The sequence below is a fragment of the Tauraco erythrolophus genome, chromosome 14 (assembly GCF_009769465.1).
Source record: "Tauraco erythrolophus isolate bTauEry1 chromosome 14, bTauEry1.pri, whole genome shotgun sequence".
Taxonomy (NCBI): domain Eukaryota; kingdom Metazoa; phylum Chordata; class Aves; order Musophagiformes; family Musophagidae; genus Tauraco; species Tauraco erythrolophus.
Window position 1 is genome coordinate 4150470 of NC_141478.1, and position 25743 is coordinate 4176212.

At 42.1% G+C, this 25743-nt stretch overlaps 1 protein-coding gene across 3 annotated transcripts in view; it reads left to right on the top strand.

Annotated features, from left to right (window-relative positions):
* ADAMTS17 (ADAM metallopeptidase with thrombospondin type 1 motif 17) overlaps positions 1-25743 on the top strand; it is a 189827-nt gene that overhangs the window by 76580 nt on the left and 87504 nt on the right. For 2 of the 3 annotated variants that reach the window (XM_086620323.1, XM_086620324.1), the window contains exons 9-10: positions 18719-18859; positions 20189-20339. In XM_086620323.1, coding sequence (XP_086476449.1) covers positions 18719-18859; positions 20189-20339 — 292 coding nt within the window. Of the gene's footprint in view, positions 1-15363; positions 15367-18718; positions 18860-20188; positions 20340-25743 lie in introns of all 3 variants that reach the window. The other variant, XM_086620322.1, reaches the window with a different exon arrangement.

A 25743-nucleotide genomic window follows, 5' to 3' on the forward strand; every position in this document is an offset into this window, starting at 1 on the left:
CATAAGTAGGGGATGTAATGCTTTCAGATACAGCTCTCCATCTGTTCAGAAAATGGCAAACTCCATTTTCTTTTCTGAGTGCAATTTCGGTGGTAAGACCGTAATGTCCTTTCTCTGCTGGTTTTCTCTCTTTGCCTCCGTCTTGGAAAACTATGTCAAGAGGTGGATATGAAACGTCTAAAGGAGTTGACAGAGGGTGGCTTGGGTTCCATGCCTGGGAGAATTTCGACAGTGAGTGTGCTGATGTGCAGAGAGTCTTCTGCTTCAGCAGTCATAGATCCCGTCGTGAGGAGAGATGGAGAGCTTAAATGAAGATTGCAGGTGAAGAAGGACAAATGACAAAGGAGACTGCGTTTTCTAATAGAGCTGCCTCATGAGCCCCTTTACTGAGAGAGAAGGGACTAGAACATGCTCAGGCGAGAGAGACTGGGAAGAGTACTTGAGTATTGGAGAGGTTTGGAGGGTCTGTAAGAGCCAGTCTGGAGACCTAAGGTGTCTGGGGAATGTAGGTCTCAGAAGGCACGTGAGCTGGGAAGGCTCCAAATGTGGCAGCCAGCTGGGTTAAGTTAGAGAAGCTGCTGGCAGGATTCTGCAGCCACAGGTGTTTTGGGGACCTGTTTCACAGTGAGTCACAATTCTCTGTCACACACTGGAGCGAGCTCTTCAGCCCTCTGCCCTCTCTTCTCTGGCTTAATCCCAGCCATAAGCATGTGTAATCAAACCCCAGTGTGCCAAATCAAAACAAAGGCAAAAAATGCCATCTATCTCTTATCATCTAACCTGAGCACCAAAATCATCCCTCTATACTGTCACCCACCAGTGGCTTGTTTCAAAGTCTGGTCAATTTACTGGTGCCTTTCTGGTATTGAAGTCAACAGGAGTCTTTTCATTGACCTTACTATGTATCAGACCTCTCCTTATTTGTCTGGTTTTGAACTGCAACAAGATGTTCTGAGCAGTCCTGTTTCAGCACATCTTGTGCAAATAGAAGGATTGTTTGCACACTTTACCTACAAACTTGTAGTTTTTAAGTGACTGTGAAATGTAAGAAAACACGTTGCAGAGATGAAGACAAAGAAGCTGACATGAGCTTCAGGTTTAAAAATGAAAACCAAGGAAAACTTGCACTAACTAGGTGCAAGTTTCTTAATTTAAAAAAAAAATCCAATCAAAACTTACATCCATATTGGAAAAAAATATAAATTTTGGAGAGCCATAACTGTGGGCTTTATTGAAGACTGATTTCCTTATGAGTATAGAAAAGTTGAGATTTATTACTTCTTGCCCTAAGACTAACAAATGTCTATGGAGCTCACAAGCTCAGTTTGGCATTCACAGATAGTTTCTGATGTAGACTTTGGAAAAAGTGAATGGATTACTAATTGTGTCAGATTCCTAATCTGTCACGAATGTCATTTGGACTCACTGCAAAAGATGCTATTACGGACAGCTGCACTGAGAAAACATGGAGACATCATTAAATAGGTTCTTTAGGGTGATGCTTATAGTTTGACTTCGGGTTTAACCTATCAAGTTGTTGTTGCTTGACGGTGGGGTGACTGATAGAACTTTTGTCTGTTGTATTTATATCTTCAAATCTGGAGGGATAATTTTGGTCCATGAACACAAAGGGAGCACCCATTTGTATTTAAATACAGTTTTTCCTACAAAGAGTCCCGGAGGAAAATCTCGTTGTTACAAAAAGATAACAGGCAGGGTAGAGACCACGGAATATGTGGTGAGGCTGTGAATCATAAACTTCTTACCATACAAGAAGGGACCCTCAGCAAGTGTTGTTCCTTTATTCAGCATGGTCAATAGTGGATGTCTTTCAAAATAACACACTTCAATATAACCACAGTTAGTTTGTTCTTATTCAGGGATTGCTGGGTGGAGTACTGTGTTCTGACCTACACAAAGCAGAGATCACAGTGGTCCCTGAAGTCATAAAAAGTGTAAGTCCAAGGCCTTCATATTATAAATAGCTTAATATGCTGAGCACTTTCTTACTCTCATCTTTCCTCAGACTAGCAGGGCAACTCCATCAGTAAGAGCTTGAAAATGCCCTGCTGTTGTCAACAGGATCCTGAATGGTGCTTCCTTCCTCCTCCGTAAACTACACCAGTGTGAAGTTGATCTGAGATTCATACCCGAAAGACCACCCTGAACAACTGTGGCTTTTAGAAAAATAGTGCCACTTCCCCCTCCCCTTGTTCTCTTGTTGCCTACAGCAGTGACATTGTTACCATTTTCAAGTCATTCTCCAAACAAAAAGGAAAATAAGATTTTTAAACAAAAGCTGGGATTCATCCTTATATCCGTTATCCCCTATATGAAGCGGGTGGGCTGTAGCCAGTGGTTTTTCAGGACAACAATGCCAGCTTTGTTGCCATTCCTGTTTCTTTCAACAGCCTCAGCTTTCCCGTTGTGGGATGGGGGGCAGGCTTGGGTGAGGAGGGAACATTCCCATTCATGAGCTAGCGGAACCTGGCACTGCCTAGATGGTGAGAGAATAGCCGGAGGTGGTATGGCTGGAAGCCACGCCGTGTCAGATGCCCTTAAGAAGTGAATCAAAATCAACTGACAATAAGCAAGATGCAGCCCGTTGCCAACAGTCTGAAACCACATGGCCTCAAATTTGAAGCTGAAACAGATGAGGACAAAAACAAGTCCAAAGGTAAAAAGCCCGTAGTGCATAAACCAAACTGCTCTGGATTTAGAATCAGAGGAGAGAAGAGTTTAGAACTGGCAGGTTTCTGCCCAGTATGATTGTTTGCTTTAGATGTTAAGTGTTGATAGATGTAGCTGGGTTAAAATTACTTTAGGGTGCGTAATTATTTGCTGCATGATTATGCATGGCCTTTGTGGTGTGTCTCGAGCAGTAGAGGTGTTGCAGGTAAGGGAAAAGCCTCCCTGGATGTTCCCTTTGTGGCCTGATAATTACACTAATAAATAGTGAATAAACTTACTTCCCTGATCTGTCTAGTGCAGCACCCAGCAGGGAGATTGTTACGCAAATACTTGTAAGGCAGAAGGTGAAAACATTGCAGGCTGGAGGGGAATGTGTCTTGGGCAGATCCAAAAGGTCCAGAATAGTGTCCTGTGGCACTCACACTGGCAAAGGCAGGTCGTTGTGGTGCAGGCATACGAGCTTAACTCCTAAGAACCAAACAGGAAATGAACAGGCCCCCTTCTCCCCTGCCCTGCCGTTTATAAAGATTTGGTCATAATGCATTTTAAAAATGAAAAGTTTCATGTGGAAGCTGAGGGCCACCAGAGTAAACGGGTCACTGATCTGAGCAGTCAGGTAGCGCTGCAGAGCACACGCTGTGTTGATACAAACAAGTTTCTTTTTCTTAAGCAGTCTGTTTCGTGATTCCAGTCAGCTCCGTGCTGGCAGCAATGGAGCCAGCCTCCAGACCATGGTAGTGGCATGAAGGGGTGGTTCTGGAAACGATATAAAAATGGAGAGATCTTTGCTACAAATTCTCTCATTTTATCTTGAGATTGTAACATTACGATGCAAGATGTGAGAGCGGAGAAGCTGTTTTGAAAGAGGAAAACCAGCACAACCTTCTGTCTTTTTTAGGGCAGCAGACCATAGTCTAGCCTTGAACACACGGCTCTGCCGAGGTAGGCAGCTGAATGTAGTTTATATCCTGGCCAACTTCAAACATGAACCCTATTTTTCAGAAAAGCTCCCATCTGGGCTTCTTTTTCTGATCTGTGTTGCTTTTTTGACCATCTGCACTGTAATAATGGCAAACGCAAGGATTTCTTCATGGCATTGGTAAAGAGCTGGTTTTCAGAAGTACAAGCAAAGCAACCAGTGGGGTCTTAGAGCGTTATGGTGCCGACGGCGACATCAGTCACGGCAAAGAAGGCAGATTTTGCAGCTGCTGTTTGAAGTAGAGCAGAGGCATGAGTTATTCCGACGTTTATCAGGCAGGTTCTGCCTGACCTGGATTTCTGTGGAATGTTTTTCTTCATTGCTATTGCAAAAGTACACCAACTAATTGCCAGGAAGCAGTCTGTCCCCAGATTACTTCTTACCTCCCAAAAGGCATTAAAAGCAATATTACTGAAGTTGCAGAATCAACACGTAGAAGCACCGAAGTCTCAATTTCAGGCTTATCTGGACAACTTCAATTTTAGCTCTAGTCCCTCTGTTCTGCAGATTAAGCCAAACTTCTATGCATAGGGTAGTATTTCAGCATGTAGGTAAAGACTCTAGCTTAACACATGCCTACAGACGTCTTATTCACTCTTGCACACGAATGTTTCACCAGAGAGAGACCTTGCAAAGAGGTGCCCATCTTATGGGCCTGTAGGGTAGTATCCAATTTATGTGGTGGCTCAGGGATGCAGCCTGTGGCTGACAGGACCTGTCTTGTGACTGCATATACGTCTCCAACGGCACTGCTGGCAGTTTGGATGCAGATTCTGTCTTGTGGTGGAGAGTTGTGGCACGGTTCCCTCTGTGCCTTTGTAAAACCCGGTGTGGCTGTTCTGACCATCCTGCAAAAGACAGTGTATTGGAACTTAGATGTCTGCATTTGTAGCGATTGAAAATCCAGGTCAGTTGGATCCCAAGGACTGAAGCCAGAGGCAATCCCATGCAAACTTTACTCCTGCAAGCTCAGGTACTATTCACTGTGTTGCTACACCAAGACTTCCTGAGTAGCTGCGTAGTTTGATTCAGGCAGTTACTGTCCCAGCTACATTCTACTAGTGCCAGCACTCTCCATTTTAAATCTCAGAGGAGTATGTTGCTGTCCCAGTATATTGCAGTCACAGGATTCCTGGGAGTGATTGAGTGCCCTGTAGACATATCCTGAGGCTGGCCAAAAATGCTGGCAATGATCTGTACCCACCCTGGAGTTGCTAATTTTATTTTCTACCATTCGTGTTGTAATGCTGTTGTGGAATGTCTCTCTGTTCCCAGGCTCCCTTTTCTTGTTCCCCTCCTCCCAGGTTTCATTCTTCTTCCACAGATAATTGCAAGCACATTTTCACAGTGAAGTTGCCCTTCTGTGTACAACTCCAAATGGACATAATGGAACACTGCCTATTTCGTCATACACATTTGTGAATCAGAATCAATATGATCTAGTTGAAGCAATTATTTAATAATGTGTTCTGGTTTTGAGAGAGAACTAGGTATAGCCTAAAATTTCAGGAGATGCTTTTTCCGCTTTTAGTAACACACTGAAGAGCCTGTTTAGACGAAAAAAAGAAAATATTATATATGTAAGGACCTTGATATTAGTAGCTTGATAAGAGCTTTCTGAAAGCTGTGTTCTAAGTTAGTGAAAAGGGAGCAGAAATCAAAGGCAGGTATATGTATATGTAAATAAAAAAAATCAGTGGAGACTTCTGCAAGCATGGATGGTTTGACCCGAGGAAGAGGTAGTGATGGAGCATCACTAAACAGAGGTGTGTTTGTCCAACACGATACTGTACATGATACCTGAATAATTTAATTTGAATCCCAGAAGCAGAGTATCCTTGTTTTATTAACCTCGTCTGGGCAAGTTGTTTGTTCAATGACAGTAGGATATCACGTAGAGAAAAGTCACATAAAGAAAATCATATACAGAACTCACATAGAGAAGATTGGGAGGGAGAAATGGAGAGGTTCGAGTGACATCATGTACCAGACGCTGGGTAATAGACCTGGGTTTGGGTGAGATTTTTTAGTTTTATGTAAAACTGCAAGTTATTTATCCTCGGAAGTGTTCAAGGCCAGGTTGGATGAGGCTTTGGGCAACCTGGTGTAGTGAAGGGTTTCCCTGCCCATAGCAGGGGGGTTGGAACTAAATGATCTTTGAGGTCCCTTCCAACCCAAACCATTCTGTGATTCTATGATTTACAGGTGCAGTTACTGAGCCTGCTAATACTAGCATGGTAGTGGCATAGCTTCTCTCCATCATGCGTATCTTTTCTCACCCTTATATCTTCCAAGTTTGATAGTTTATTTACAGTATTGGAGTGTGACCTCCTTGAAACTGGGTGTGGGAATGTCCACCTCCCATTGCTTTCTGGACTCCCGTGGCAAGCATTAGTGTGGTTCTGTGCAAGGGTTTCTATGGTTTTGCTCTACTCTTTGTGAAGGATGTCTGTGTAAACCCTAGTGAAGCAGTGTTCTCTTGCAGTCCCTCTAATTTCTTTGTTTTTGAGCATCTTGTACAGCTTTACTTAACATAATAAAACTGCACCAAACAGGCAAACGACAGTCATTTAGAAACTCCCAGACAACACAGTTTTTGTTTAATCAATCGCTTTGTGGCTTTGCCAGCTAGGACTTTCTTTTTGAAAGCTTATTCTGCTGAGTAAGCCAAAGCCATGTTAAATAGCTGGGCTGTAATGATTTGGCAAATCTTGCTTATGCTTCCTGCTACAAGGGTTCTGATTTCATACTTCATTGGCTTTGCTGGCAATGGCCTTGTGCACCCAGTGACCCAAAGCATGTGGACAGTACAAGTCCCCCATTGTGCAACCTCTACAGTACACACCAACATGGGAAATGTTAGGTTTGCAAGTGCCATTTACCAAATAATCATTTGGTTTTATATAAGGGCAGCAATCTAGGTGAAATATTTACTTTTCCATTAGCAGTTGGGTTCCAGTAGCCTGTAACCCGTGCTGTCTGCCTGGCCTGCTGAGTTCAACAGGTTCCAGGTGAAAATGACTGCAGAGCTGGGGAAGGTGATAAATCCCAGACTGTCACTTGGAAAAGCCTTCGGCAGTAACTCGGCAGCAGCACTGCCAGTGGAAATGATGTTGCCTCTGAAAATGCGGTTCCCTTTACCGTTATGTCAGTGGAGGCTGCACTGTAGTGGAACAAGGTTGGCTGCCTTTTGGCCAACAGTTGTGTTGGGGAATAAAATTCAGCAAAAAGAGGTTACTAGACAAACAAAATAAACAGGTCTTCTTTGTTCTCATGGATCCCTTTCCATTTGCAAAATCCTCCCTACATCGGATGCTGGGCCTCTTCCCATTGCTGAATCCAACCCAGCAGAGAGTTTTGTCATCTATGTCTTTATTTGAATCCCAGTTTCCAAGAATAAGAATAATCCACAGTTTTCTGCTTCTGTTCTTGTTTAGGTAAAAAAAAATCAAAGCAAAAGGAGTCTGATCGTAATGGTTTGTTCTCACTGTGTCATCTTTGCCTGGAAAGTTTCCTTCCTGCTGGGCTCTAATTAGCTCAAGGTGTCGAGTCTTAAAAATGCATAATTTTTACTGTACCTGCTTTCTCTGCCCTGAAGTCCACTGAGACACTCACTTTGTGTGCCAGATCTTATTTACATATGCAGCAGTTTGACCTCTTAGAAATTTCTGATGTTCCCCCTCTGGTAGCCGACTCTCACCTGCCAGTGAGAGTCCAAAGCCTGCCTTGTCTCTTCCACCTGCTGCCACTGGGCTCCCCTCCTACCACCCTACTGTTTGCCAACATTACTCTGGAGAGAGCTAGTCAAGTGGCAGGTTTCTAATCTGGCATTTTAAATACTCATTTTAATCATACACATTAAAACTAGACAAGATAAAGAAGTGCTCCCTAGAAGCAGTTTGCTTCTTAGTTTAGGTAGTCTTTATACTTAGGAAAAGTATCTTTTCTCCAAAGGAAAAGCACAGCTTCCTTCCTTTCTCTTGAAAACACAAGCATTTGCACGTTTCAGTGAGTAAATTCTTTCCTGCCTAGAGCCTCCTTTATCTCAAGTAAAGCTGCTTGCTATGTAATGTTGGATAGATTGAGCCCAAGAGGGCAGAACTCTTCCCTAGTGTCCATCATGAGCCACCGTGGTCATCAACGGTCATTTTTTGATAAGAATGCAGATTGTCTGGGTTTGGTAGCTTTAAAGTAATGGGGCAAACTGGGTTTTCCTACAGGAGCATTATAAAATGACTTCGTCTTCTGCTTTTCTGCTTGTGTACATGAGCATCAACTCCCATCTACTGATTTCAAGTGTCATCCTCTCCATTGGGTATATTTTTTTTTACCTCTTTCTCCATTATTTCACTCTTATTGACACTTTTTCAATACTAATCCAGATATGATCCTGAGGCTTCTCTCCATTCAAAGAAATAAAACTTTTTTGTTGAGGAAAATATATTCACATTTTCTTTTTATACCGTAAGTATATACCTGGAGCTCATTCTGAAATTTTTATGGTGTTTGTTGAAGTAACCTTACCAAGTTTGCCAAATGCGTTATTGCAGGCAGCTCCTCTGAGTGTAACGGACAGAATCACACAAGAAAAACTCGAACACAGTCTCCAGAAAGCTGTCATCAGTTAAAGGACATGCATGCTGCACCTCTTACCAGCTAAAGACCCTCTGAACAGCTATCTTCTTATGAAGATAACAGACTTTTTTGTTTCTCTGTAATTTGTCTTCACATTAACATGTTCAAGCCAAAGTTATTCAAAGCAAGAGTATGTCTTTTCAAGTTGCTTTTTACTTTCTTCATGAGGCATTGTTAGACAATATGAAAGCAAATTTGACTTCATTAGCCTTGAGGTTTGTAGGCAACCAGGCCCACCCACTTCCCAAAGAATTCCACTTCAGTATTGGTCTGAACATATCATTTCCAAATTGCTTTGATACCAAGCCATAATTTACAATGTTCCTGTTTAATATCAAGTCTCTCCCTGCTGATCAAATGAGTGAGACTAAGTGAGATAGCGTGCTGAGCTTTTAAAATCATTTATGAGCAGCCAAGGCCAGATGGTTCTAGGATTATGAATTATTTTCCCAGCTGCACCATTATGAAAAATCCCAAGAGTTTAGGGAGCTGGTGTATAGGAGGAGCATTACCGGAAACAAAGTTTCCGTGAGGATGGGGAGCTCTCCTGAGTGATGGAAGTGGCTGTGACAAGGATACCACTGGAAATGCCATGTATAGCAGATGTCTTCAGCTGAACTATTGCAGACTGAGCTGTTGCTAGATTATAACTGCAACTAATAGAACTGGATCATGCATTTCTGTGCAACCTTTTTTTCTAGACAGTTTTTTTTTCATTCTTGCAAACAAAAGAGAACATGCAGGTTTGTTACTGTCCACTACAGTCACCTGTAATTTTGGTGAATCAGTGTAAGAGGAATGTGGGATGGATTGCTTCTTGCACTGCATCTGCAAGCCTACAGCGATTGGCAACATAGACCAAGAAAGAGGATAAAAGAAAGAGGCTGGAAAATCTTTCTTTCTGTGAAAAGGACGACTTCTACTCTGGGAACCATAAAGCATGTATCCACTGGCTTGTCTGGGGACTTCAGAAGACTTGATCCTGGTAGAATTATGTATATTACAGTTGCTTCACACCTCTTTGTCTTTTGATGTTGGCCATCTCATTCCCACCTACAGGAATGGAGAATTCATCTCCCAGTGTAAGGAAGGCAGCCAGCATTCCTGACTCCTACAGAGCATTCCCCAGGCTGCCCCGCTTCCCCCAGCGCTTGGCAGTGGGTGGTTTCCTGATGAGGTAGAGTGTGGGACATCTGTGGTTACTTGCGTTGCACATATTTGGCAAATATGCTCCACCATCTCTCCCTTCTTGCGTTTTCTTCTTAGGATGTCTCACATTGCATCTCTTTGTTCAGGTCTGACCCTCAGTCACTAATGTAGTTGTCTGAAAGCTTTCACTGGTTTCACAGGAGTTTTGGAAGCGCGCTCAAGTGATTGCATGGAAGAGCTTCCCCTTAGGTTGCTAACACTTTGAGTGACAGATCTGTCAGCAGTTCTTACTGAGCTTTTGTCTTTCTTCCCTAGTGGGTGGGAAATCCCACCCAGCTGTCCCAGGATCTCGTCTTTTTTCTACTCTACTATTTATATTCCCTTTTCATCTTCCGAGGAAATGCAGTCACATTTTCTGAGGTCTCGTTCTCACCCACTTCAGGCGGTGCTGAAAGCAAACAGCTTGTTACTCTTCAGCATGTTACTTGTGCGATGCACCAGGGTGCTTTCTGCATACAAGGAGCTACAGATGGAGCACAGCAGCCTCTGCTCACCAGAAAAGAGAAATGAGCAGAGTCTTTCTCTGCCCACCACTGCTTCATTCATAGTCACTGTGTTCCTCTGCAATGATTCCCTGCTTTCTGTAACCAGACTGAAGCAAGTCATAGAGCATTTTTATGTCCAAGAAGTGGATTAAATCTTTTGGAGGGAAAGGAAACAGCTCAGTGCATACATTTTCATGGGGACATTGCCCTTTGGCCGTCCGATAACGTTATTCTTTCTCTGGGGTGATCATGAAAACTAGGCAGTGTTTCCTTATTGATAGCCTGAGAGAAGTGATTCCCAGTAAAAAGTCACTGACACAGGTTTTACAATGAGTGGTTTTTGATATGTATGTGTTCACCTCTTCAACAGGAATTGGAGTGTTAAAGCAATCCTTGACTCTTACCGGTGCTGTTATGTCAGAAACTTTTTGCCTCTGTGTTGTTGGCATGTATCAAAGCATGTGAAAGGGTTTAGCAACTGTGTGGATGATTGCCACGGAGATGGGGTAGTGCTCTAGGAGTGTAAAGGGGCCAGGAATCTGTATGCCGTGTGATGTTACGGCCCATAGGGCTGAAAAAGAAAGGCAGCCATTGTGAGCTGTCATGAACACAAAAGACAGTGGAATTGTTACTATAAGCTAAGTGTGCTGAGCTCCTGATCCTGTTGGGAGGGTGCGAGGACAGAGGAGGAGCATGTTTAGCCCTGGGCAGTCATTCCCATGTGATTTTGGGCAGTGGTCATGTGATTGGATTCATTGCATGAGCCTTTCCCACATCTCCATTGCCTGCATAGGTTCAGGTGAGTCCCTTCTGCATCAGCACAATCAGGCTGGACCACTACGGCCACTTTTGAGTCCTTATGCAGTAGGGGAGTGGGGTGTTTCAGCCATTACGTGCTCACCACTGGTAACTGAGTTGTACCTTACTTTGCATCTTCAAAAGTCTTCTTTTCAAGAGACAGGATTCTAAACAGGATAGGACCCCACCTGTCCTGAGAGAGTTGCTACCGAATGGTTTACACTGTGCTGTGTAATCACAGTGCTTTCTGAGTCTGAATGCGTACTGCTGAGCTGCTCATGTGTAAAGATTTGTATTAGATACTACATGGGACTTGGAAAGGAGTGAGCATTAAGGTCAGAAGGAAGAAGGATGTTTACCTGAGGCTACACTACTTCTTCACTGTAGAGTTTTCAACAAGTTTATTTGTATGTATATCGATCAACTTCAGCTTGTGATACTATTTCTGGGGAGAAGATCATAAGATGGTTCACCCTGTTCTTCATGGCCTTAGTCTAACTTCAGTCAAACCATATAAAACGACTGCTGTTGATGTCAGTGGGGTTTGGCCAGCTCTGTTACAGGTATCTAGGACCACATGGGCTGCAAGCTTCTAGATGAAACGTTCAAGCAAGTTAAAGGCCAAACTGCCTGTTCCTGCCATGTCAGTCTCTTGTGTGCTATCTGTCCCTTGCGGCACAAGCTCATATTTGCTGCCTTCCAGATTCCATGGCAAAAGAACTAATTCTTTTTAAATGAAAACCATATCATAAAGGGCTGGATCTGGCATGCAGCTGAATAAACCATAGCTTTCCACACTGGTTTTCACCATAGCATTCGTGTGTTCTCACACACTGTTGTTGATTTCTTGGCTGTTTGATGAGTAGATAACCATATAAAATATCTGGTTACTTCATTACTGGAGAGTGACATAAACTTGGTTATGAAAGCAAGAGTCCAGTAGTCATGGCTCCCTTTAAATATTGTCTCACATGATAAAAAAAAAAAACAACGCAATAGCTCAGCACCCATCCTGAACACCCCTAGCCTAGATAACATTATGTACACAATGACCATCTTTGATTACTTCAAATGTTTTAAGTAGGGTCATCTCTCTCTCTTCATCACAGCTCCCCGAAGTACCTCCTGACAGCTTCCGAAATAGTCAAGTTATATTTAAACAACTGTGTTTACATGTTTGAAAAGCACAAGGCGAAAAAGCCTGTTTTCCATTAAGCCAGCAGTCTTGGTGACTGTTGTTTTGTAAGAAGGTTACGTAAGCTGTTTCATTGCCTCCTCCCCAGCTCAGCTCACCTCAGCGTTTCCCCAGCATTTGTTAGTTTGCCTTCCCTCCAAGCCTTGCTTGGACTCCTTTCTGGCCCCTCTGGCTGTCTCTGCCTCTCTTCGGTTGCCTTGCAGATGTATCACCTTCCTAGGTCGCTCTCTTAAACTTACCGTCCTCATGTTGCACCGCAGCTCCTATTGCAATTCCAGCTCTAATGAGCAACCCCGTTTCACTTCTGCTGCTCTCGTGCCTTTGTTCTCAACTGGTTGGAAACCCCGTAACTTGCAAGATACCAGCATTTTATATTGAAATGTTAAACATGTTGAACCAGTTCAGAAGTAGGCATCTTTCCAGTGATGCAGCTTCAATTTCAAACATTAATAAAAATTCCTAACATGGAACTCGATTTGGAACTGGATGGCTCACAGGCTTGATTATGTGATATACTGTCTCCCACTTTTAAGTTGCTGGTTCAAGTCCAGACCAAGTCAGTAGCTGCTGAGAACTGTTGACATACATTCTCTGCTTAGTGACCTATATTGATTTGAGTTTAATGGCCGTGTTGAGTGTTCTCAGCTGTCAGCCACGCACCATCCTCCTTCTATACCAGCATCTTCCTTTGTGGTTGAGACTGGATGGACTATAGAGACGGGACTCCCTTCTCAGCCATTCATGGAGACCCGACAGGAAGTGGGAAAGGGAGGAATTTTGTCCTTCAGTTATGTCCTTCATAGGGATAAACAGATGGCATTTGTGCCCACAGTGTGTCTAAATAGCAGGCTTTCCATGGGGTACTGTCATCCCGCTCACACTGAGATGCCAGAGTGGATAAATTACAGCTCCCCTTCTCCCTTCCCTCTCGCACCATGCAAGGATGTTGTCCATTCTGCTCTTTGCATTTATATTTCTCCAGTGGGGTTTAGAAAGAAATGTTGTGCTTAATCCTGGCTCTGCAGCTAATGCTCATTACCTCTGGGTGTGTCGTGGCAAGCTGGGTCACAGGGAATGACTTCTCTCATGCTCTTTTGAGAAGGTCGGTAGTGACCTACCCTGCTGTGACATGCAACTCCTGGTGCTCCATAAAGCTCTTAGCAGCTCACTGTTGCCTTGCAGAAATGAAGTCTTTCAGAGAGCATCTGCAGGCTAAGGCATCTCTTACAAACACAGGTAGAGAAAACATGCTTTCCGGTAAAAAAAGATCAGCCAAGAATGTGAAAACCTTAGGGGCCCCACTGAGCTTTTCACTTGGAGCAGGGGATACCACTGCCTTCTGTCCCTCCCTATATTTGGGACATTGCTGTAGGAGGCCCTTTGCTCAATTCTTTGAGTCCATGTTGGTCTGCAGTGCAAGTGGCCCCAAGGAGCTCTTCCTCTTTAATGTCTTGCTGACCTTACATAGTTGCAGCCATTTGTGAGTTGGTTCTTCAGAAAGACTCTCCCATGATTTTCTTTGTGTGGAGAAGTGAGAAAGACACCACTGTCCTCATTTCCTTCTTGGTAGCTGATCAGCCTCGGTGTCCTTTGGAGAAGTGGTGACTTTAAGGTTAGTGCCAGTTGTGTGGAGAGCAATCAATCGTATGTGGTGCAGAACTTCAGTAAGCAGCCAGGTCACCTCGCCAGTCCCGAGTGTCACTCGTTTCTGAAGTGAACCAGCATTTGACTCACCCTGAATTATTTGTGACAAACAGAATGGTTTGGCTTTCATAGGGAGCCTATGGAGAAGCTCTTATTAACAGCCAGCTGAAGTGCTTATTTGGAGCAGAGGGACTGTAGAAGCTCATGGTGTTTCCACTTCTGGGTGTGTTTTTTTCAGGCTTCTCTTCTTCATAATTCTTTCTTTCACTTGCCACCTTCTTTCTTCCTTTTTCTTAAGGAAAGCTCTTCTTTTACTGCTGGTATTTTCTATAAATTTGCCTCTTGTCCCTACTGCATAATGTCTCCCCACCAGGGAGGGAACGTATGATAATAATCCTTGGGTTTTCTCAAGTGGTCTGTTACCAGCCACAAAGTTGCAGCTGTTTAAAAAATTTAAAGCATCTCCTAAATCAGTTTCCCCCAGTCCTTAGTGTTATCCTTTAACTCGGATTTGGGGCTTTTAATAGGAAACCTGTCGAGAGTCGTAGAGGTTCTGATGAAGAATTGTATACATGACCTTAAGAACTCGGAGGTGCAGCGCACAGTGCATTGAAGGCAGTAGGAGGCTTTCCACCGGCTTTGGCTCAGGCTTTTAAAGAATAACAGGAAACACTGGAAAACGCACCAAGGGTAAACAGAGCAGTTTAGTTACATTAACTGTCTAGAGGAGAAGCTCCACTAATGACAGAAACAAACAAAGCAAGTGCATTTATTTGGCATTGCTGTGGGCAAACAAATGGCTGTTAATTGCGTGTAGCTAAAAAGGGTTGCAGAAGGAATTGGCCGGCGCAGGCCCAGAGTGCAGTTCTGGCGTCCTGGCCCAGTTCTGATTGCTGCGTAGACTCCGGCAGGGAATAGTGTCCTGGAAAGGAGCACAGACTTCAGAGAAGCCAGGGCTTTGAGAGACTGCATACTATTTTTTGTTCATAGCAATGCTACTTTAAAGTCTTGTTCTACAAAAAGCAGCATCAAAGAGATCTGTTGATGCTGCTCCCTGTGACTCCTGATAAAATTTGCCTTGCTGTGATTATGTTAACGGTCAGAACTCAAACGGGTCAGTCAGCTTGCTTCTGAACTCTCATGTGATGAGCTGCAATAAATATGCTGCAGGACTCCTTTGGTGTTGCCTTAGTGTCTTTGACTGATAACCAATGCATTATTTGTATTAGAAAAGAAGCTGGAGTGTGAAACCAGCGTCCCGTTGTGCTGACTCTGAATAAACACAGAAGGAGAGTTTAAGGGCTGACAGTCCAAGCTGTTCTTGCTTGCCTTTGTGGAATCTCGTTGTCTTCAGGAGGAGAATGTGATGAACCTAAGGCTGAATTTTACGCTGTGCTTAGAGTAGAGCTGGTGACTGTGGTGGTAACGGCACAAATCAAGTCCTTCTCATCTGTAATGGCTCTGCTGGCTTTGTGGTGTGAAAGATAACGTGCAGCATGTGTTTGGTGCGCCTGATAAAATGGGCAGTTATGACTCAGAGAGCACAGAGGGCAGTGGGTTTGCAGGGTAATGTGGTGCCGTTTTGACATTCCTACTTCTAAGCCCAGAGCCGTTCTTATCAGCTCTTTTTTCAAGATCTGTTCATGTAAGAATAGAACTCCTTCCCATGGCAGAATATTTCAAGAGACTGATTATCTGCTTCTAATTCCATGCAGACTTCTGAATAGCAGGTAAGATTAGATGATCACAAAGAAAAAGCAAAGTACTGAATCAGCGCTTGCAGTGCTGTTCAGTACAAATGCATAATGCTCTGTCCTGTTTCTGTTAAAAGGAGGGGGACTATTCATTAGTGAAAAGAATCAGCATGGCATTACATTTACTATGTGTTTAGGAAAAACTGATCCCTTTGATGTAGCTGGGGACCCTTGAACTTCAGAAAAGAATGTGTTAGCATGCTAGGGTATGCCTTAGTCCTGCAGGTCATTTAATCCTTTCCTCAAGTGAGTCATTGTAAGGTAAAGTCGATGCTGGGAAAAGTTCTGTACTGCCAATTAAAACAGGCTGCAAAGGTGTTGCTGGTTTCATTCTACCAGAAACTCATCACAGAGAGGCCAGCAGAGGTTGCCTGTGTACCTCGAGGCCAGATCCCAAGGTAATATAACTGGCATGGTTCTTTTGACTTAGCAGAGCTCCTTTGCTTTATATCAATAGCTCAGGCTCAATTATTTTATGCTTGTGACTTTTTAAAGAATTTCTGTTAAGAAATCAGGAGTGATTCAGAAAGGTGTCAATTCCCACACATGTAAGAATTGAACAAATTTCAGAAGAAGCCTGTAAATAGCTCTGAGATGTGAGTTCTGTCTGTGTCTTTGTAGAGAATGCATTCTGCCTCAAACACCCCTGCAAAATCAAAGCTGAGTAATGAATGTTAGCCTCAGCATTTCTCCTAGGCAGACGTCTTTCGTGAGGTCAGGTTTAAAATAAAGTTAAGGATAGGAATGTACCAATTAGCAACTGTTGCCTTTGTTGTTTGCCAGCAAAAAAAAAATCCCACTTTCAGCAAATTTAACAAAGGATGAATTAAGTTAATCAGAAAGCTAAGGCATTTCTTAATTAACGACTCTAGACCAAACATTAGTCTTTTGTGGAAGAGATAAAATCAGGGAGCCTAAACCACTTGGAAAGTCAGGAAGGTGGTTTGTTTTCACCCTTTTTGAAGTGGAACAGCTGAGGTGCCGACCGGGAGGCTGTTCAGGAAGCTGCCAGAATGGGAGTGCTGCCAAGTCCCATCTCACAGAAGCCCTGACAGAGCAGAAACCTGGAGGACCCAAGTTTGAGTCTCAGCACTGTGGCAATCACAAGGCAGGCAAGCTGAAAGAAACCTTGGAAACTGGCCTCCTTTCCATTAGAAGAGTTAACGCAATTGCTGCATGCCCACAGGCCTTCCAAACTGGCATTTTTGGGCAAACTTTCCTCTGGAAGATGTCCAGCAAGCTTACATACCTTGCTTCATGGTACTTAGCTCGCTCTCTCCTGACTTTTAGGAATACGAACTTTAGATGGGCTTATTTGCATTGGAGGAGTACTGCTGGAACTTTCTTCCTAACATGTAAAGAGTTTTCTCTGTGTATAGAATCAACATGGGTAAAATATTTGGAGTGAAATCCAGGCTCCATTGAAGTCAATGGCAAAACTCCCATTCACTTCAGTGGAGCAGGAATTTCACTCTTTACTGTTTTGAAGTTAGAGTTACTAATAGACTGTTAAATTATTCCTGCATGCATCAAACAAAATGTACTTGATGTTAATGTTTCTGCTGTGTTCAAAACCCACAAAGGTTTAAAAAGAAGAATAACTATGGACTTCTGAGTCTAAAAATTACCTTGAATGTAGTTTTGCTAGAAATAATAATGTCCCTGGAGATAAACCTAAAATAATAGACTCCACCATATAATCTTCACTTTAAGCTAAAAATAGCAGAGATGGCGGTTTAATCTAAGCCATAATTATCAAACTGCTGAAGCTGGTTTTGGTTCATTGCAACTAGAAACGTATGTCGTGTTTAGGCTTTGAACAGTCGAGTCCCAAAGCTGGAGAGAAGCAAAGCCAGGAGCATAGTCAGGAATCAAACAGGAGCCTCTGATTTGTAGGGAAATAGCATGGATTAAAGAGTCCAACACCCTCTTTAAAGGGACTGCTCCTGGCTTGCTCAGCCCGGCCAGCTGCAGACCTAGTGAGTTCCTATTCACCTGTGTTTTCAGCCCCAACTTGGTCACTGTTGTTTTGCTAGAAAGTGACACTGGCCATACAAGGCACCTTTTGTCTGAAAGCCATTTTCCATTTCCTGTTGGAACCGAAGGAAGAATGTTAACATTTCAAAATGTCATTATTCCATGTGGTTGTAAAAAAAAAATAATATTTCAATGATCATTCAAAGTAGGATGGAAAACCCTTAACTCACTTTTGCTGCCAGGCAGCATGGTACGATGGGCTCAGTGTAAGACTACCAGTCAGGCCTTCTGACATTTCACTGATGTAGCAGGTGAACTTGGTGACAAAGAACGGAGAAATGATGTGTCCATGAAGGCTGTTCACAAGGGCTTATCTCCAGCAGAGGAGTATCACCTTCCTAAAGTGGCAATAGAGCTTTATTCTGAGCAGTGATGGTGGAGACTCCACTAATGATAGAAGGGTCTTGAGTGGGAAGTTGGGTGGAGGGTAGAGAAATTCTTTTCTATTTCTGAATACTTTTTGAAGTCCTCACTGAATGTGTTTGAATTCCTCCATGTGTGTTTATACTACACAATCTGCTGTTTGTTTTGCTGAGTAGGTCACATTCTGTTCTTGCTGAGACTGGCACGGGGCAGTCTTGGTGCTTGTTTGGACAGTGCTTGCAGAAAGAGGGGCTTGATTCTGCCTCAGGCTCCTATATGCTGTTGCAGAGTTATAGGCTAATTTAGGTTGGAAGGGCCACTGGAGGTCATCTGATCCAACCTACTGCTCAAAGGAGGATCAGCTTCAAAGGTAGATGAGAGAGATTGTGCCATACCACAAGTTTAGAGAAATGTTTTTTCTAATGGTGGATTTATTCCAAATTCACACTGACAGAACAGCAAAATTGGCCCATCTCTAGTATTAATTTGTTGACTATTCTATCAGTATGATTATAGGGAGTATATCCACTAGATGTAGAAAGCAATCCAAAGTTTTCATTAATACTACCTTTGATATTCTGTCAGATATCCTTTGGCTGTGCTACATCACTTCTCCAGGTTCGCTTCTCACGAACCTTCAAAGAGTTACATTTCCTGGTAGGAAAGCCCATAGGAAGCACATTTAAAAGTTTCACACAGACAAATAGTAAAACCCTTGTGAAATTAAGGCAATGGGTGAATTCAAGGAAACTATACTTATTCATGAAACAGGTGCTCAGCCCAGTGGGTGAACGATTCTGTGTTATTAGCACAGCCCGTTTTTGATGTGTTAATTGCTGAGGGTGCCGTTACTAAGTCCGATGGCGAATAAGAAACCCACATCATAACTTGATAGGTTTTCTTGTTTTGTTTTGTTTTAATCAAACAGCATGGGAATGAGCCATGATGATGATCACCAACCCTGCGCAGGGAGGTCTCATATTATGTCTGGAGAATGGGTGAAGGGCAGGAACCCAAGTGACCTTTCCTGGTCTTCATGCAGCCGCGATGACCTTGAAAACTTCCTAAAGTAAGGATTTTACCGATTATCAAAAATCCTTTCAGGCAAGAAGCCACTGTGTTATTTGAAAGTGAAAAATCTAAACAGTTTTCCTTAAAAATGTGTGTGCATTTGTCAGGTTGTGCAAGTTTGACTCTGTCTCCATTACAGTAGCCCCTTTGAAACTGAGGTGCGCAGAGGCAGAAGAATTATGTGCAGTTGTCAATGTACTGATAGCTTCTTAAAAACAGTCCTAGATCACCCTCATTTTACAAAAAATGCCCTTCATGTTTGTGATGACAGAAATCTATGTATAGGTGACCTGAAAAAATCTTCTCCATTGAAGGGTGCTGCCAGCTTAGTGCTGTGGCTTTCACTGTCATTATTATTATCAAATAGCTTTTATTTTATGAAAACTTCATTTTGCCTGGAGGTAATTCTCATGTCTTTGCTCACTCCTCAGTGAGCGTTGGTCTTTAACAGTTCACTATAAACTTCTTTTCCAGTGCATCTATATTTTGGTTCATCATATTCAACATTTCAGGAAGGATTTCTGTCCTGCTAGCCAGCACTGTATTTGTCTGAACTCCGTAATTGTGGTCTTAAACCTACAGTGCAACTCTCTGACAAACAGTGTCTGGCATAGTGGCCAGTGCTTTTGTTGCTAGAAATGGGTTCAGCATGGAAAATTCCCCACTCTGGAGATTAGAGGTGGGAGGAAAAGGAAAATAATGAAAGAAAATGGAATAGCTACTGTTACATTAAAGGCATGAAGTTGAAAAAGAAGTTGCATCTGAACTTGCTCTGGTCCCTGATAGAGGGGAGATGACAAACTGATATTCCAGTTTGTAAAAGATTGCTGTGACGGCAAAGGGAAAAATCTTTCCTCTTTGTCTGTGATGGATAACAAAAGAAGCCAAGGGCTTAAAATTCAGCTAGGGGGATTCAGGTGGGACGTGACGGAAGACTTCCTAGTTATCATTGTAAGGCTCAGGAAGCTTTGGACTAGGTAGCCTGAGGGCAGAATTGAGTCTCCATCAGATTTTTAGCAATAGTTTAGACAAATGTTTAACCCAGAACAATGTGAATATAGTCGATTCCACCTTGAGGCCCAGGCCAGAGGTGAGTTCCCAACGACTTTTCTATGTGTAGTTTTCAATGATTTAAAAGGCTTCCAGTTATATACTGGGAAAAATCACTACCGTTTCACATGAGGTCGTCAGATTCCCTGTTAAAGAAAGGACAACAGCTTCTCTACAGCAGTGTTCTAACGCTCCAGTTCAAAGGTGTTTTCCCTTAAAGGCATGTTTGATCCTTTTGTTTTCCCTTAAAGGCATGTTTGATCCTTACACTCCGCAGGTCCAAGGTCAGCACCTGTTTGCTGGTAACAGACCCCCGAAGCCAATACGCTGTGCGACTCCCTCACAAGCTGCCTGGAATGCACTACAGTGCCGATGAACAGTGCCAGATACTTTTTGGGACCAATGCTACATTCTGTAAGAACATGGAGGTAAGAGCTCATGGGGTGTACCTGGGAACAAGATGGGAAGTGGAGATAAAGCTATCAAGCACTGGGGAAGAAAAGGAGTCTGTACTTTCCTCAGGACTACTTCATGGAATTTCCAGCATGTTGAGCACTGCTGATACAAAATCAATAGTCAAACTCCCATTGACCCATATGTCACCAGCACATTCTTATGCAGTCCTCTTCCTTTCCTGCACTGGTCTTGTTAAACTCCTGGAGCAGACCTGAAAAAACTTTTGTTTGTACTCGCTCTTAATTTAGGTACAGTTCCCTTTTGACACTGTTTTGCTGAAGTACTCGGTAGAGATTGTTTTGCTGGGAGTTCAGCTGAGGTGAAAGTCTCTTCTCACAAAAGTGTTTGCCTGCTTCCACGGAGTCAGCTTAGATGACTGGATCTTTCAGTAGACCTCACCTTCAGACCGCTACAATGTTCTGAGGAGCTGACTCCAACTCTGTGCCAAAGAAATATTAATGACTACTTGTTTGATGAGATCATTTAGAGATTTGTGCAGAATTAGACCCCTTCCTGTGTGTTTTCTAAGCAAGACGACATTTAGTCAGGATTTGGGTGGGATATGGCTTATATTACATGGTTGGTTGGCAAAATGGAAACACTGATTTTTAGTGTCTCTAGAAGTAGGTCGTATTTGAGACGAGGTGTCTGACTTGTCCTCTGGAATTTAGACAGCTAAACTTTTCCTAAGGGCTTGCACATAATTAGATGTCTTCATTCTGACCAGAGCTTGTCTGCATCCCACTTTAGATAGGGACTGGAGAAATGCTTACTTCCAGTGTGGCCTTGGAGATATCCAGAAGAAAGTCATTAGGCACTGTGTCCTGTCACCAGTATCAGCTGGCAGCATTCTGTCCTATACAGACAGGCAAGAAGCAGCCAGGTTTCTTGCGGTCATTAACTAGCCAGTTGTATTTTTCAGTTCTCCCTTATTCCTGTTCTGAACAATCCTGGGATCTTAAATCAGTGTTAACAAAGAAAATAATAATCAGTGATAACTGAGGTTTCTAAGTGCCAAATTACTAAAACTGTTGAACACATGCAAGTCCTGGGAACATGCTCTTAGTTTCACATTTGCTGTTTTATTTATTTTGGATTTGGAAACGAGCTAATATAAAACAATAAGAAAAGAATCTGGGTAGGTTGTATTTTCCAGCTTCATCAAGAAAATGCAGACCACCAGGACTACTGTACTGGAAGGAAAGTATTAGACTATAGATCTGTAAAGAAAACTCCAGATCTACCCAGGATGATTCAAGTTCTTCCACTTCTGTGGGTGTCACCCAGCTTGACTGCTGTTGGAATAGATATTTGCTATTTCCCTTGTTGCGATAAAAAACATTCTGTTTCTGGAGTCCAGTGCCTAACGAGAATGTCAGCCTACTGGTAGGTGGTCAGAATTTCTCATGCAGAAATTGCATGTCCAGTCTGGAACTGCTTCAGGGACAAGTTGCCTGCCAGAAAAACAAGCCAACAGGCGCTGTTCTTCTCTGTAAGACACAGACAGCAGGTGTTGGTATCTCCCAAGATTCTTCACCAGTCTTGTTATTTGCCATCTTCAGAACACAATGAAAACTCTGCTTTTTCCCTCCATCACTCCTTTAGTATCTCCCAAAGAAAAGCACATTTAGTAAGGGTAAGGACTTTAGTACTTTCTAAGGAAAAGCCTTGTAGAACTTCAGTAGATGATTAAAAATAATTTGAAGTATTTACTGTTACGGATACTCATTTAGAAGTATTTTTCTGTTACGGATATGCATTAAGAGGTAGCAGTCACACTGTGAAGCTTTGGATCAATTATGTCACACTCCATGAATTTAAGTAAATATTTGCATCCTGTTGTGCTGCTCTGAATTGATGTTTGAAGGCAATGAAAGGAAATTCTTCAGAGGAAATGATCAGCTTTTATTTTTAAACCTTCGAAGTTTGTATTCTTTTCACCTTTGTGTTTCTCATGCCTCATCTGCAGAACGCTTGTATCGTAAGTCTCAAAGCTGTCTACAAAAATATGAACCAAAAAAAAAAATTGGCACTAGTCATTGGCATTAGCTGTAGAAATTATTGGCAAATACAGCTGTCTACTCTTTTAGCCAATGGTAATGTGGTATTTTTAATTCAATAAAGTATTAAAAAAATCCAAATGTAAAAGTTATAAACATTTGACAGTAAATATTTGTTACAAAAAGGAAATAAACCTCCGGAAATGAGCCTGCTGAATCTTTTTATGATTACATGTGTCTACTGTCTATTTTCTTATTTAAAAGAAGCATTACATTATAACATTTCTTTGGAGATAGTTGAGCTATGTAATTATATCAGGTAAACCAGAGGACCTATATTCAAAAATGTGATACAATTTGGTTGTAGAGAAAATTTCGGAGATCAATGAATCCGAATTGTCGACATTTTTGAGAAACTGCAGAAACTTTCTGCGCAGTAAGCTCTTTCCCTTAAAGGCATCAAAGCCCACATTTTTAAAGGAATGCAATCTCCTTTGCCTTCACAGAGAGTCAGGTGCCTAAATGCTTGGCAGTGTCTGGACCTCAGACACTGGTCCAACTAGATAGTTAATCCGGGAATATTCAACTTTATCTGAATATTTCAGATTACATCTTCAAAATTCTTCTTCCGTGTTTGTTTTAATGATAACTCAGATGCTCTAGTGTGAAATAGTAGCTCTCAGAATTCTAAATTTGCCAAACCAGCTATCCCGCATCTATTCTGCTCCAAATTCGCAGAACAAAAATGAAAACATATGAAGCAGGCTCAGCTTTACATATACTATACCTCTGACATTCCTTTTTAACATGCTTGGACACTGCATCTACATTTTAATATACCAAGATTTTAAAAAAATGAACTAATTAATGAGCCTCATCATAGCCTATTGTAATCTATGACCTCCAAGATGTATAATTTAGGATCTAGTTCTGTGACATCAGTGTTAGGTAAGATTTACTAGTACGTATCACCTGTTTAAGGAGCTGTGGAATCAGGCTTTTAGGCTGGATGCTTGTTAGGCAGGGAACAGACATTTTCTATTTATTTGAAAAAACACCATTTCTGTTACAATACTGTATGAATAATAAATGGCAAGATTACCTGCCAACCCCTTGAGGGAATGCAAGTCCACTTTGGTGCATGATCTGTTCATAGTTTTACTGGTTTGAGATACATCCAGATGGCTGGTTTTGGATTAATTTTAGCCTGGGTATTAGATGTCCTTGCCCATCATCAGGAAAGTAGAAGTTTTCATGGCTCTGTGGAAGAATTAGTTTTGATCTGAGAAACTGAATAAAAAAATAGAAGTTGGGCAGCTCTCAAGTGAGATGATTTCATATGCAATCATGAATATCACAGGACCCTTCAGTAGTTCCCCCTTCATATCTAGGTGACGTAGTTTTCTCTGGTAATATGCAAAGGGGTCAAAAGGGCTTTCACATGGTGCTTTCTGTTCATCTTTCCCATTGCCAATGTCAGGCACTGTCTGATCAATGGGGATGCTTTTCTAGCAGGACATACAAATGGGCTTCTACCATACCAGACACTCTGCCCGTTTCCAGCTGGGAGGCAGTACAGGCATGCCCCTTGCAGTGCTAAAGAGCTTTTGGCCCATCTAAGAGTTTGCATGGTGGTCTTTATTTTGAGGGAGATAAGTTGCTTTTAACTGAAATTAAATAGGCGACTGTGTCATTCTCAAGCTCCGAGCAAAATACTGGTATGAGTTGCAGAAAAAACTGAAGAGCAATGCACCTTTGACACTGCTTAGTGCGTTATCAGCACGCTCCAGTCATAGAGATCTTTGGGATTCTGGTTGCTACATGTTGGTTTGAGTCCAGGGCTGACATGCTGGGTTGTGCAAATTACTGGAAATTCAACCTGTCTGACCTCTGTTCTTTGAATCAAGTATTGTGAATGCGTTTGACCCCTACGAAAGAGGAAGCAAAAAGCTTCAGCCCCACTCAAGCGAAGTCTTCTGCAGAGAGGAGACTTTAACCCTTTGCTGCCCCCTTTATTTAGCAGTTCTGTCAGCGCGAGGAGAAACACAGATGGTTTGTACTGAATTTCTCACAGAGTGGAGACGGTGTTTCTGCACCAGAAATGCGTTAAAATACGTTGTCGGTAACCTCACATGGAAGTGTGCTGTGTGTTTAGTCAGAACACTGAGCTGCTTTTTCAGACTGGCATGCCTACTAACAGAGGCTTTTGCACCGAAATTATATTTATGGAAAAAAATGTGATTTCTATCTCTTGTATCCAGTGTTTGGCTTTTTGTTTTATATGCCTTTTGGCTTATTTATTATTAACACATTTTTGCGGGTTTTTACATAACCATTATCTTTCCGTATTGTTTTGAGTCAAAAATGTGCTTAGCCTAAAATGGCATGTGGAAAGAGATTAGCATTGCTACAAAGAGATTTTTTTTCAGAAAAAGAGACACTGTCAACTGAGATGTAACTGGGAATGTGGATTTTGACATGACGTGGGTTTTAGAAAATTTAAGACAGCTAGAATTTGCTCTACTCTTTTTTTCTTCAGTTCAAGTTGTTTTTTAAGAAATACCAGTATCTCCTGGTATCTGCATGCCAGAGGGTAGCAGCACAGAAACCCGAGAGTGAAGTTGTTTGTAAGGCAAAGGAGACTGACTAGATTTCTGGGCTAAAACGGAAAAGGAGAGGAAGCAAAAAAAAACCCACCCAAAATAAAGGAAGAGCAACAATTGTAATAATCAAGTGGACTTTATGTATTCCTTCAGTTTTCATATTTGGTGGTATGATGGTGAATATAATTAAGCAATTGTAGGGCTCTCTGTGGTCTTCATCTTGCAAAGAGACTGGCGGAGTGGACTCTTGGACTCCATGCATGGGAATCAATGGGCCTCTGTTTTTTCTTTGCAGAGCCATTTGCAAGATTCAGACGATGATAGTAAGCCCTATTATTTAGTAATGTATAGAATATTTACAAGAACATGGTAATTAGATTGGGAGCTGATTTATCCTGAAAATAATAGGTTGCATTGTCGTTTTCTGCACAAGCAGAGACTTTGTCTACATAATTTTCCATCACACACTTTATCTTCTGTGTGAATGTAATAATAATAAATCTGGAAGAGGATGGGTTTGGTTTTCTTGAGGCTTGCAGGATAGAAGCCTGGCAATTCTAAAATAAAATGAGAAGATTTTCTCTTTTAGAAGTCAAGGTAACAATTTACTTAATTGCCATACTGTATTTTATAGTTTTCCTAATGTAGGTTGTTAAAATTCAGACTATTTTCACATTGCCTGTTTCATATGAAACTGAAGTGTCCTATTTCACTGCTTCTATATGTTGCAAAAAGACCTTTTTCTCTTTATTTTCAGTGGAAATACTTTTTGT